Consider the following 15,109-nt stretch of genomic DNA (forward strand, 5'->3'; position numbering starts at 1 on the left):
TGGCCACGCCTTAATGTAAGCATGTTCACGTGGCCTATACGCTACTCTATATACCGCATCTTACTGTAACACAGCTTATAAAATAGCGCTATGTGCATTATTCAAACATGTCTTTATTTAATGCGTTATATATCCCCATATCTGACAACCTAAAAATTTTAGGAGTATTATTAGACAAACACCTAACTCTGGAAAGTCACGCAAAAGCTATGACGAAGAAAATGTTCAACATGATGTGGATGTTGAAACGCGTGAAATCCTATCTTCCCCTAAAAACCTTCCGCAACTTGGTCCAATCCACTGTACTTACCCACGTTGACTACTGTAATAGCATTTTCATTGGACGCAAGGTCCAAATCCTGAAAAAACTTCAAACCACCCAAAACACAGCAGCCAGACTTATTTTTGGTAAGTCGCGGTTTGAGAGCACAACACCTCTCTGTGTAAAGCTTCATTGGCTCCCTATTACTAAGCGGATAAATTTCAAAGTCCACACGCTGATTCATAAGATTATCTACGTACAATCCCCAGGCTACATGTACAATCTGACTGACCTTCCAACCAGAAACGGCTCTAAATCTTCTCGAACTTATCTAAACCTACATCTTCCCAACTGTAAAGGACTTAAGTACAAAACATATTATGCATCCAACTTCTCCGTCATAGGCAGCCAACTCTGGAACGCCTTACCAAGATGTATTCGAATAGTTAATGACCACTTACCCTTCCGAAAGCTGCTAAAAACTTACCTCTTCAAGCAAGCCTATACAAATGACCTGACTTGAATTAGGAGTCCATCTGCGCTATCCGGATCAGACTATAAGACAGAACCTGGAATATGCTTCCCTACTCAATCCCTTTCTAATTTCATCCCTCTTCCAATCCTCACTATACATTCTTCCTTAATTAACAACACACTATCCCAATGCACACCTTCCTCCCACTCCCCACCTCTACCATCCTCCTCCCTTACCCATCTTACTTGCCCACATCTAATTGTCCACCTCTTTATTATTATTAGCATTTGTATAGCGCTACCAGATGCACGCAGAGCTGAACACCTGACACAAAGAGACAGTCCCTGCTCAAAAGAGCTTACAATCTGAATAATACAGACATACAAGACAGTTATGGTTTATGTTACTTAGTAAACCTATTATATTATGTAAGCCGCATTGAACCTGCTAATAAGTCAGAAAGTGCGGGGTATAAGTGTTACAAATAAATAAATATATAGAATCTGGCCCTAACCTATATATCGGGCCTAGTGTTCCTAAGACTTGGACGTTTTACAGCCATAGTGGAGGAGTGGCCTAGTGGTTAGGGTGGTGGACTTTGGTCCTGGGGAACTGAGTTCAATTCCCACTTCAGGCACAGGCAGCTCCTTGTGACTCTGGGCAAGTCACTTAACCCTCCATTGCCACATGTAAGCCGCATTGAGCCTGCCATGAGTGGGAAAGCGCAGGGTACAAATGTAACAAAAATAAAATAGATACTATTGGAGATTCTACATGGAATGTTGCTACTCTTTGAGATTCTACATGGAATGTTGCTACTATTGGAGATTCTACATGGAATGTTGCTATTCCACTAGCAACATTCCATGTAGAAGGCTGCGCAAGCTTCTGTTTCTGTGAGTCTGACGTCCTGCACATACATGCAGGACGTCAGACTCACAGAAGCAGAAGCTTGCGCGTCCATATTGGTGATCTGCAAGGGACTGCAAGGGACGACTTCTACATGGAATGTTGCTATAGCAACATTCCATGTAGAATCTCAAATAGTAGCAGCAGTGGAGGAGTGGCCTAGTGGTTAGGGTGGTGGACTTTGGTCCTGGGGAACTGAGTTTGATTCCCACTTCAGGCACAGGCAGCTCCTTGTGACTCTGGGCAAGTCACTTAACCCTCCATTGCCCCATGTAAGCTGCATTGAGTCTACCATGAGTGGGAAAGCACAGGGTACAAATGTAACAAAAATAAAAAAAATAATGGAAGAAAACAAAAATGTCCAGGTTCAAACTAAGATGTTTTGAACTAGACCTATTTTATAACAAATAAGGCACAAAAGGCTGCCCTAAATGACCATATGACCACTGGACGGAATCATGGGTGACCCCAGTGGTCACTGACCCTCTCCCACCCCCCCACCCCCCACCCTCAAAAAAGTGAATAATGATATGACTTACCATCCTCCATGACTACCTGAGATGTTAAAGTCAGGTCTATTAGAGCAGCATTCAGGTCCCTGGAGTAGTCTAGTGGTTTGTGCAGTGCACTATGGAGTGGGGGACTTAGGTCTTTATCTCCCTCTGCCTGTCAAACTGTGTCCCCTCCCAAGTCACCAAAACCCTACTGTACCCACATATAGGTGCCCCCTTCACCTATAAGGCTATTTTAGTGCTGTACAGTGGGTGGCAGTAGGTTTTGGAGGGCTCAGGGGACAAGATAAGGGAGCAACGGTGAGATGTGTACCTGGGAGTAGATACATGAAGTGCACAGAAGTGACCTCTAGGGTGCCCTGTTGCTCTCCTGGGATGTCTGGGGAATCAGTCTGCTAAAAATGCTGGCACCTCCTACATCCCAATGGCTTGATTTTCTACATTTTGCACATATTCAGGGTTTTTTTTTGTTTTTTATCGAAAATGGACCAAAAAAACAAAATGTCCAAAGCACAAAACCTGTTCGAAACAGTATTTTCAAAATAAATGCTAGACATTTTCTTTTTTTGAAAGTTGACCTTCTTTTCTATTCAGATTTTGGCTGTTTTTTGCAAAACGTCCAAAGTCGGACTTAGACGTCATATCGAAAAAGCCTCTCCATGCGTACCCCGTAATACAGAGCGCCTAAATTCTAATTTTTATTTGCCAGTCCTCATTCTACACAAACCGTCTTAAATCCATAATTCCTGGAATGCACCTTATTTATGGACCTCATGGACTCTAATACCCTTCCCCTCTTTCCCTCACCCCTTGTAATTCTATCCTTCCCATTCACCTTATTATACTTTGTTTGTTTACCGGATTGGCGATTGCCTTTACAGTCTGATGTTAGCCACATTGAGCCTGCCAGTGGGTGGGAAAATGTGGGGTATAAATGTTATAAATAAATAAATAAATAATGTGCAGAGCCAAAAATGGCTGTGGTTATGGGTGGGGAAATGGTCATTTTGTGGGTGTTTCAAAATTTACGCCCTTTGTTATAGAATATGCCCTTCTGCGAGTAAATCTACACACCGGTATTCACGCCGTGTTTCCCTTGGTGTAAATGGATGCACATAGTTCTAAGCGCTGGGATATCAACTAAGCGTATTCTATGTACCGCGCCTAAATCTAGGCACTGCTTTAGGCGGAAATTTATTCTGCGCATATTTTCTAAGCGTCATATATAGAATCCGACATTTACACTTGGATTTAGAAGGCACCTTACATTAGGCGTGGATTAGGCGCTGAGGCAGCCTTTTTTGCCTGCTTGTGATGTGGCTCTGGGGTGAGTGTGGCACCTTTTCTGTTATTTGCACTGCAGAGTCACATCAGCAATGCATTGTGGTGGGTATAGGTATTGGTAGTTGGTAGGCTCTGCTTTTCCCCCTGCTTACTGGGTCAGAGTGTGCCCTGTTTTGTTTCCTGTTGTAGTCCATGCGGTAGTGGCCATTTTTGTAAGCCAGTTTTAGTTCCCTTTCCTGTGTTACCCACGTTAGAGAATGTAGTTCTTACCTTGAATGGTGCTGAAAGAGGGCATTGTACACCATTGTGCCACCTCTGATCTTAGTACCAGGGGACTGTTTGCCAGTGGGGCACAACCTCTGATCTGCAGTTAACTGTGAGTAAACGTGGTTATTTCAAGAAAGGACTTTTTCAGAGAGATTAGTCTTCAGGTGTGAACTGGTGTGCCAAAGTTATACAGCAGCAATAAGTCCTAGAGGCTGTATGCAGGTCCCTGGAGCAGTTTTAGTGGGTGCAGTGCATTTGTGGGTAGTGGGTTTTGGGGGGGGGGTTGGGGGGGGGGCTCAGCTCCCAAAGTAAGGGAGCTATGCACGTGGGAGCTTTTCTGAAGTCCACCGCAGTGACCCCTAGGGAGCCCGGTTGGTGTCCTGGCATGTCAGGGGGGCCAGTGCACTAAAAATGCTGGCTCCTCCCACGGCCAAATGCCTTGGATTTGGCCGGGGTTTGAGATGGCCGACATAACTTTCCATTATCGCTAAAAAACGAAGCCGCCCATCTCAAACCCCGGCCAAATCCAATGCATTTGGCTGGCCGGACCATATTATCGAAACAAAAGATGGCCGGCCATCTTTTTCGAAAATACGGGTCTGGCCAGCTGTTTGCGGCGCCGCCAAAATACATCGCCGACCATGTATTTCGCCGGCGCCGTTCGATTATTCCCCTCTATGTTACATCCTCATTACTGAATATTATATCTTGTCCTGATATCATTATATTATATTTTATCTATTTATCCCCTTCCAATCCTACATAATATACTTATCCACCTTTACTTGCAACAATTCTGAAATTATTATTCCGCTAACATGATTGCCGTAATATTCTTATGCACCTTATCTGTATCTATATTCTGAAATTCTTATTCTATTAATGTGAATGTTGTTGTAACATTTTGTAAGTCACATTGAGCCTGCAAATGGGTGGGAAAATGTGGGATACAAGTGCGCAAATAAATAAATAACTAAATGTTCCTGTTTTCTTTCAATGTTTTTCCAGGCAGTTCGATTGCAAATACTAAATCATTTTTCACCAATTTCTCACTAGAAATCCCACGGCAGATTCATCTCCATCCTGCGTAGTTATTTCTACAAATGCGGTACACCCTACGACCTGTAAAGAAGAGCATCGCTGGATCTGTCAGAAATCCACTGTTAAGCTGCGGTTGAAGGAGGATTATAATTTTATAGTGGTATCAATCGATGGTACAAATTACACTGAGATCAGTAAAGAAAGACTGTGAAAACAGCAAAAACCCCCATGCTCCAGATACAGATAAATTTCAATCACTCTCCATCATGCATTTACCCCCCTTCCCCCCCTTCCTTCCCTCCCCCCCCCCTGGCTCTGTTCACCTAGCACCTGCCTTCTCCCTGCTCACCCCCTTCTCCCCACCACTGATCCACCAGACTTCTCCACTAGAGTTCCTGCTTTAGGGAACAAATTCCTAAAAATATTTCATGCTCTGCTCTCCCCGTCACTTTTACTCCTCACCCTGAAACATCTGATACTGTACAGGTTTTCTTCTTATCTCTTCTTATCTTTCCTGGTTTTCTTCTTATCTTTCCCAGCGAACCTTTAGTGTAAACTCTAGTGGATCCTCCTCTACTTCTATCCCACTGTCAGTTGGTTTACCTCAGGGATCTGTCCTGGGACCTCTTTTTTTCTCCATCTTTACTTCTTCCCTTGGTACTCTGATCTCATCCCATGGTTTTCAGTATCATCTTTATGCTGATGACTCCCAAATCTACCTCTCCACACCAGAAATCTCAGCCGAAATCCAGGCCAAAGTATCAGCCTGCCTGTCTGACATTGCTGCCTGGATGTCTCAGCGCCATCTGAAACTAAACATGACCAAGACTGAGCTTCTTATCTTTTCCCCTAAACCAACCTCTCCTCCTCCCCCATTCTCTATTTCTGTGGATAACACTCTCATCCTTCCTGTCTCATCAGCTCGTAACCTTGGTGTCATCTTCGACTCCTCCCTCTCCTTCTCTGCATATATTCAGCAGACTGCTAAAAATTGTCGTTTCTTTCTCTATAATATCAGCAAAATTCGCCCTTTCCTTTCTGAGCACACTACCAGAACCCTCATCCACACTCTTATCACCTCTCGCTTAGACTATTGCAACTTGCTTCTCACAGGTCTCCCACTTAGCCATCTCTCTCCTCTTCAATCTGTTCAAAATTCTGCTGCACGACTAATATTCCGCCAGTGTCGTTATGCTCACATTAGCCCTCTCCTCAAGTCACTTCACTGGCTTCCTATCCGTTTCCGCATACAGTTCAAACTCCTCTTATTGACCTATAAGTGCATTCACTCTGCAGCTCCTCAGTACCTCTTCACTCTCATCTCTCCCTACATTCCTCCCCTGGGTAAATCTCTCTTATCTTCACCCTTCTCCTCCACCGCTAACTCCAGACTCCATTCCTTTTATCTTGCTGCACCATATGCCTGGAATAGACTTCCTGAGCCGGTACGTCAAGCTCCATCTCTGGCCGTCTTCAAATCTAAGCTAAAAGCCCACCTTTTTGATGCTGCTTTTAACTCCTAACCCTTATTCACTTGTTCAGAACCCTTATTTTATCATCCTCACTTTAATATTCCCTTATCTCTTATTTGTCCTGTTTGTCTGTCCTAATTAGATTGTAAGCTCTGTGGAGCAGGGACTGTCTCTTCATGTTCAAGTGTACAGCGCTGCATACGTCTAGTAGCGCTATAGAAATCCACAATTCCAGCGATAACATGTATAGAATGTTTGTACGTTTGGGAAGTTTGCCAGGTGCCCTTGGCCTGGATTGGCCGCTGTAGTGGACAGGATGCTGGGCTCGATGGACCCTTGGTCTTTTCCCAGTGTGGCATTACTTATGTGCTTATGTAAGTAGTAGTAGTAGTAGATTAGCCACGGGAGATCCCAAACTTTATGGAATTATCTTTCCTTCAGAAAGAAAGCTAAGATATGCATGTTTCCTGCACCCTGAAAACAAAAGGGTAATGAAGGATAAAGTTTAGGAGAATGAGAGCAAAACCGCAGGTTTGGTGTTGATAGTGGAGTCGCATCTGGTGTCTCAATTGCATGGGAACAGCCTGCTGCCTCTGGCTTTGACAGACAGGTTGGATAGTACATAAAGTGATGGTACCCTGTATCCTTAATCTAATTTTAATATTAATTGTGTATGTTACTTCAGTTTTCATGTGTTATGTATGTAGGACGATGTTTATCTATGCTGTTCACGGCTTTGGATAATCACGAGTCTGGGAAAACAGTGTAATGCAGAGTTAAATAAATAATACATAATTGTGTCTCATGTTGTCCCCGTCACTTGTACATCTCCTCTTAAAACGCACCTCTTTTCCCTTCTGGTTACCACTGTTGGCCCTTGAATCTTTTCTGGAGCAGCACCTTCCAAAACCCTCACAACCCTGTCCACTGAAAAACGTGGCAAACAATTTCTGCAGATCCATATGCTCTAAAAAAATATTCTTTCAATCATTCCCTGAAGTATCCACAGTTTGGGGGTTAAATAATCTTCAAAGGCAATTATTTGTTTAAGGGCCCTGTTTACTAAGGCGCATTAGCGTTTTTAACGTGCCTACAATTAGTGTGTGCATTAACCACGTAGGCACCTATAGGGATATTGTAGGTGTGTACACAGTTAACGCGTGTACATGGTTAACACATGTTAAAAACGCTAACGCGCCTATAACGCTGCTTAGTAAACAGACCTAGGCGCGCTGGCGTTTTGAGCATGCGTTCAAAAATAGGCGCATGCTAAACGCTAAAGACACTAATGTATTCCTATGGGGCGTCTTTAGCATTTAGCGCATGCCTATTTTTAATGCGTGCTAAAAACGCCAGCGCGCCTACGTAAAAGACCCCCTAAGTGCTTTCACTGCTAAGTACTCTAAACAGGTTTAGTATATAAGGGATAGGGAATGGGACTTATATACTGCCTTTCTGTGGTTTTTTCCAACTACATTCAAAGCGGTTTACATACTGTATATTCAGGTACTTATTTTGTACCAGGGGCAATGGAGGGTTAAGTGACTTTGCCCAGAGTCACAAGGAGCTGCAGTGGGAATTGAACCCAATTCCCCATGATCAAAGTCCACTGCACTAACCACTAGGCTACTCCTCCACTCATTCCACCAATAAGAGCCAATCTCATTGGTGATGTCACAATGGCTTGATTGCCCGATACTTGGCTCTCTTCTGATATTGTGATGTCATAAGGGAAAGGGGAAATGGGACCTGATATACCACCTTTCTTAGGTTTTTCCAACTACATTCAAAGCAGTTTACATATATTCAGGTACTTATTTTGTACCAGGGGCAATGGAGGGTTAAGTGACTTGCCCAGAGTCACAAGGAGCTGCAGTGGGAATCGAACTCAGTTCCCCAGGATCAGAGTCCACTGCACTTACCACTAGGCTACTCCTCCACTCCGCACCAAATGGAGCCATTCTGGTATCTATTTGCAATCTGCTAAGAATACTCCGCCCACAACTGAGCAGAGGACCCAACAAGGTGAGTCCCTTCCAGTTATCTTTCCCATTCTCCACCTGAAAACAACCAAATATCAAGTGGCAAACGATAGGGGCCCTTTTACTAAGCCGCGTAAGCTTCTACGTGGTGCCAAAATGGACTTACCGCACGGCTACCGCATGGCCTTTGTGGTCATTTCATTTTTGGTGCACACCTGCTACGTGCATCTAAAAATTGTTTTTTTTATTTTCTGCCGTGCGTCAGAAGTGGCATTTGGCACACATAGGTCATTACTACCCGGTTACCGCATGAGGTTTTACCGCTAGGTCCATGGCTAGCGGTAAGGTCTCAGACCCAAAATGGACACGTGGCTATTTTCATATTGCCGCACGTCCATTTCTGGCAAAAAGTTTAAAAAAGGCATTTTTTTTTGCAGGTGCGCTGAAAAATGATTCTGTGCACGCCCAAAACGTGTCTACACTACCGCAGGCCATTTTTCAGCGCACCTTAGTGAAACCCTTTGGGTTAAATTTTAAAAGATTACCTGGCTCATTCTGGATCTGGTGTGGAGACAGTGAGCTGTGCAGTGAAACTGAGTGGTCCGTGTGCATGCGCTGAGTGTTCCAAATGCTGATGGAACTCTCAGGAGAGTGACAAACAGCTCAGGCTGGCAGTTGGGACAGAGCTGTATTGGTGAGAACATGTTACTAGGGAAAGACTGGAAGGAAGTTGATGCTGGAGATCATCACCTGAAAGAAAAGGCACCCACCGTTCCAGAGAGCCAGAGAGAGAAAACAAAGAGAGCAGCTAAGTGACTGAAACTATTTTAAAAAGTGCACATAAGAGAAAATAGTAAAGGAAACCTGAACAACAAGTCAGAGATAACTAAAAGAAGGAAAAAAAGAGTAGAGGAAAACTTACATGTTGAGATCCTTGAATGTCTCGGGAAATCTGAAAGACAGGAGAAAAGAAACTTTAAAGAATCTAGTGTGTTGCAAAATTGAACGTACTTAAATGATTTATGTAACTAATATTTATACTTATCTGAAAATGCTCTCAATGTTTCTAGAGACTAAACTGATTTGTGTTGCAAACCTGTAATTGAAATACATATGTTAAATTTGCAAGTTGGTAAGATTTCATTCGCATTTAAATATAATTCAAATAATAAAAAAGATATTTTCTTTTTATTGTTAAACTCCTTGGTTGGTGTTGAGTCATTTTGGGGAAACATTGTGACATATTTGGTACCATCATTGTTATACCTTGCTCTGCTACCAGAGGGTTTACATTAGTGAAAGGACCCCATAGCAATTTTTGAGCTAGAAAAACGTCTATCTTTTTGTTTTGAAAATGGCCAATTTCAAGATATTGTGTTCAGTGCATCTATTTTTTTTTGCACTATTAAAAAAAAATCCATGGGAAAACGCACAAAACAAGCCATTGGGATGTAGAAGGAGCCAGCATTCCTAGTAGACTGGACACACAGACATCCCAGCAGAGCAATGGGGCACCCTAGGGCTAGGGGGCACTGCAGTGGACTTCACATAAAAGGTGCCAGGTACGCATCTCACCATTACCCCCTTATATTGTATGGTCAGCCCTCTGAAACCCACCAGAAATCTACTGTACCCACCTGTAGACCACTACAAATGCCCTTATGACTGTATTGTCTTGTATTTGATTTTTATTCTACCTTTATTCGAATAGTGCAAAGCAGGATTATAATCTAAGAAGACTTTCAATAGTAGGAGCTTATCAACAGCGTTTCAATAAAATGGAAGTTTATCTGAAAATAAAAGTTATTGATTCCAAAATAGATATGTTTTATAAGGCAGCTGCTCGTCTGCCTCCTGAGGGACTCCTTCACCTTCCACCACAACTGCTCTCCTTCTACAGCCTGGCCCAGCTTTCAAAAGAGTGGAATCTAGCCTGTTCCTCCTAGAACTGGCACTTCTTTAACCCAAATGGTACAGTCACAGATTTATTTATTTGCAGCATTTATATCCCACATTTTCCCACACGCTAGCAGGCTCAATGTGGCTTACAATAACCGTATTGGCGCACGCCAAGTACGGTAGGGGTTAAACAAATACAATTAAAGTAGGGTGAGGTAAGGTAGGGGTAAGTGGGTATAATAAGTGACAAAGAAAGAAGAAATAAAATAAAATTGTCCTTTGAATCATTGTAGAGATGAGATTTTTAGGTGGAATCAGTAGGGTAGGCTTTGCAAAATAAATAGGTCTTTAAAGATCGCCTGAATTCATGATGGTCTTGTATCGTTCTCACTCTCTTTGGTAATGCATTCCACATCTGCATACCGAAGTATCAGAAATTGGACGTGTAGGTGGTTTTATATTTAAGACCAATGCAACTAGGATAGTGAAGGTTCATATAAGTACGAGATGAACTGATTCTATTCCTGTCTGGAAGATCAATTAGATCAATCATATAACCTGGGGCATCACCGTAGATTATCTTGTGGACCAGAGTACAAAGTTTGAAGGTAATGCGGTCCATGATAGGGAGCCAGTGTAGTTTCAGTCGAAGAGGTGTAGCGCTATCATATCTTGTTTTCTTGAAAATCAATCTAGCAGCTGTGTTCTGGGCTGTCTGGAGTTTCTTCAGAAGCTGTACTTTACAACCTGCATACAGTGGTGGAAATAAGTATTTGATCCCTTGCTGATTTTGTAAGTGTGCCCACTGACAAAGACATGAGCAGCCCATAATTGAAGGGTAGGTTATTGGTAACAGTGAGAGATAGCACATCACAAAATTGGCAAGGCTGTTGGCAAGGAAATGGGCATTTTGTGGGTGTTCTGAAATTTACACCCATAGTTATAGAATATGGCCCAATGCACCTAAATCTATGCAAAAGGATTTACGCCAAGTGTTCGTTTGTGTAAATCGATGCGCAAAGATTTAGGTGCTGATATATACCAACTAAACGTATTCGATATACATACAGTGGGGGAAATAAGTATTTGATCCCTTGCTGATTTTGTAAGTGTGCCCACTGACAAAGACATGAGCAGCCCATAATTGAAGGGTAGGTTATTGGTAACAGTGAGAGATAGCACATCACAAATTAAATCCGGAAAATCACATTGTGGAAAGTATATGAATTTATTTGCATTCTGCAGAGGGAAATAAGTATTTGATCCCCCACCAACCAGTAAGAGATCTGGCCCCTACAGACCAGGTAGATGCTCCAAATCAACTCGTTACCTGCATGACAGACAGCTGTCGGCAATGGTCACCTGTATGAAAGACACCTGTCCACAGACTCAGTGAATCAGTCAGACTCTAACCTCTACAAAATGGCCAAGAGCAAGGAGCTGTCTAAGGATGTCAGGGACAAGATCATACACCTGCACAAGGCTGGAATGGGCTACAAAACCATCAGTAAGACGCTGGGCGAGAAGGAGACAACTGTTGGTGCCATAGTAAGAAAATGGAAGAAGTACAAAATGACTGTCAATCGACAAAGATCTGGGGCTCCACGCAAAATCTCACCTCGTGGGGTATCCTTGATCATGAGGAAGGTTAGAAATCAGCCTACAACTACAAGGGGGGAACTTGTCAATGATCTCAAGGCAGCTGGGACCACTGTCACCACGAAAACCATTGGTAACACATTACGACATAACGGATTGCAATCCTACAGTGCCCGCAAGGTCCCCCTGCTCCGGAAGGCACATGTGACGGCCCGTCTGAAGTTTGCCAGTGAACACCTGGATGATGCCGAGAGTGATTGGGAGAAGGTGCTTTGGTCAGATGAGACAAAAATTGAGCTCTTTGGCATGAACTCAACTCGCCGTGTTTGGAGGAAGAGAAATGCTGCCTATGACCCAAAGAACACCGTCCCCACTGTCAAGCATGGAGGTGGAAATGTTATGTTTTGGGGGTGTTTCTCTGCTAAGGGCACAGGACTACTTCACCGCATCAATGGGAGAATGGATGGGGCCATGTACCGTACAATTCTGAGTGACAACCTCCTTCCCTCCGCCAGGGCCTTAAAAATGGGTCGTGGCTGGGTCTTCCAGCACGACAATGACCCAAAACATACAGCCAAGGCAACAAAGGAGTGGCTCAGGAAGAAGCACATTAGGGTCATGGAGTGGCCTAGCCAGTCACCAGACCTTAATCCCATTGAAAACTTATGGAGGGAGCTGAAGCTGCGAGTTGCCAAGCGACAGCCCAGAACTCTTAATGATTTAGAGATGATCTGCAAAGAGGAGTGGACCAAAATTCCTCCTGACATGTGTGCAAACCTCATCATCAACTACAGAAGACGTCTGACCGCTGTGCTTGCCAACAAGGGTTTTGCCACCAAGTATTAGGTCTTGTTTGCCAGAGGGATTAAATACTTATTTCCCTCTGCAGAATGCAAATAAATTCATATACTTTCCACAATGTGATTTTCCGGATTTAATTTGTGATGTGCTATCTCTCACTGTTACCAATAACCTACCCTTCAATTATGGGCTGCTCATGTCTTTGTCAGTGGGCACACTTACAAAATCAGCAAGGGATCAAATACTTATTTCCACCACTGTATAATCATTGCAATAGTCTAAATGGCTCAGTGCCATTGATTGCGTCAAGTTGCGGAATATGTCCCTTGGAAAGTAGGGTCTTATGCGTTTAAGTTTCCACATAGAATAAAACATCTGCTTTATAATTGAGCTAACTTGACTCTCTAGCTTCTGAACTTTATAAGTGGAGAGAAAGAAAAGCTTAGTTGTTAGAGAATCTAGGACTGAAATCCCTCTTTTCCCACTGACTCTCCTTGTGACCTAAGGCAAGCCATTTCACCTTCTATAGGCTTAGGCACATCTTAAATTGTGAGCACATTTGGACAGAAGAATAACACATATCTAACTGAATGTAACTCACCTTACGATCAGATTGGGAAAAAGTCAAGAGATAAAGCCAAATCAAAAGAAGAGGAAGAGGTACTGATGATGTTCAATGAGTGGACAGAAACTGTGAAAGGCCTCCCAGATCCTGCTGGTCCCGGCCCTGGGCCCACCAACCCCCTGATTCTACATAGGTCATGCAAATTTGGGCATTCTGGGCAGATGCACTCGTAAATTAGTTAATGAGCCATTAATAATCAATTATTGGCATTAAGTGGCCCTAATTTGGACTTATGCCCGCATCTGTCAATTCGCACGTAACCGAAATGTCTCGCACATAACCGAAAAGGGAGTGTGGCCATGGGAGGGATATGGATGGGTCACGAGTGTTCCTAAAATGTAGGTGCAGTTTATAGAATACAGGAGTTAGACACCCAACTTGCATGCCAAGATTTACTCCAGGTTTCAGCAGAGTTGGGTGCGGGAATCCGCAATTTTCTATAAGGTGCTCAACCCAGGGTGCTCTTTAAATAATAACAATTGGTGAAGATTTTGTTTATTTTAATTTAATGTTTTCACAGAATATATATATTTTTTAATTTATAAGTAATGCCACACTGGGAAAAGATCAAGGGTCCATCGAGCCCAGCATCCTGTCCACGACAGCGGCCAATCCAGGCCAAGGGCACCTGGAGAGCTTCCCAAATGTACAAACATTCTATACTTGTTATTACTCCTCTCTCCCCTGCCCTCCCTCCAGCCACCCATGTCCAGTGACCCTCCTCTCTCCCCTGCCCCCCCTCCAGCCACCCATGTCCAGCGACCCTCCTCTGGACATGGATCAGCTGTGAGGCATGTTTTTTTCCCCCCGGGTTCTGAAGTTGACATCATAATGTCTATGGTGATGTCAGCCTGATCTACGGAGCCTAGCAGACCAACTCGGAATGAGCCACAGTCCCAGGCAAGTCAGAGCGTTGGAGGTGAGAATTATTTTATAGGATGAGATTCAAGCTCTGTGAGGACCTTGACAACCTGTAGCAGAAACCCAAGCTGCTGAGGTGGTGTGACTACAAAGGTTCGTGCGGCTCGCAGAACAACCTTTGATATCATAGAGAGCACCTGCACTTCTGAACATGGAGGAGTGGCCTAGTGGTCAGAGCACCGGTCTTGCAATCCAGAGGTGCCCAGTTCAAATCCCACTACTGCTTCTTGTAATCTTGGGCAAGTCACTTAACCCTCCATTGCCTCAGGTACAAACTTAGATTGTGAGTCCTCCTGGAACAGAGAAACATCCAGCGCACCCGAATGCAACCCACCCTGAGCCACCACCAAAAAAGGCGTGAGAATTTAAATTTACAAGCAATAAAATAACTTGCCAGAAATACAGAGAAAGTAATATACACAAGAATTATTTCAGTCAGGTAATTCTATTCTCTTCCTTAGACCACAAAATAGGGAGAGTGAAACAAGACAAGGAGATCAATTAAACAACAGTAAACAGAAAAAAAAGTGGTATTAACCTGATTATCCCCAGACTTATTATTTATTTCAATCATTATTCCACATTGATCGTCTGGTTGGCTTCTTCAAACCCAAAACGGTGTATAGTCAATTTATTTTGTTGGAAACATACTTATTGTCCAATATTAGTAGAAATAATACACCTGATTTCATTTTTTTTCTCTTTTAAAACCAGAAATTATTTAACAATGCGAACACTTGAGTCTCTAATCCAATTCCCACTGATTAAGGTAATCCCAGTTTCACAGGCTTCACTCCTTTTGAATTAATATTACTAAGTAATAATTTATATTACTAAGAGGAATCATTACAAAGGAAAATACAGAATAAATTTAACGCACATATATATTGCAGATGTTCTCATACCCCTTGATATGGTCCCGTCAGGTCTTTTGTTTAAGAATCATTCTATCAAGAAATTTGCCTATTACTCTACTGGTCTTTTTTTTCTCTTCACCCTCTCCTGTGACTTATTGTCTCTGATCACCTTCAGTGTGTTCAGCTTATTTTGCTTCTCTGCT

The 15,109-nt window shown here is 43.1% G+C and overlaps 1 protein-coding gene across 1 annotated transcript in view; it reads left to right on the plus strand.

Annotated features, from left to right (window-relative positions):
• LOC115461761 (C-type lectin domain family 4 member M-like) overlaps positions 1–15,109 on the plus strand; it is a 73,520-nt gene that overhangs the window by 42,654 nt on the left and 15,757 nt on the right. The window contains exon 6 of the mRNA XM_030191806.1: positions 4,766–4,944. Coding sequence (XP_030047666.1) covers positions 4,766–4,944 — 179 coding nt within the window. The remainder of the gene's footprint in view (positions 1–4,765; positions 4,945–15,109) is intronic.

The sequence above is a fragment of the Microcaecilia unicolor genome, chromosome 2 (assembly GCF_901765095.1).
Source record: "Microcaecilia unicolor chromosome 2, aMicUni1.1, whole genome shotgun sequence".
Lineage (NCBI taxonomy): Eukaryota > Metazoa > Chordata > Amphibia > Gymnophiona > Siphonopidae > Microcaecilia > Microcaecilia unicolor.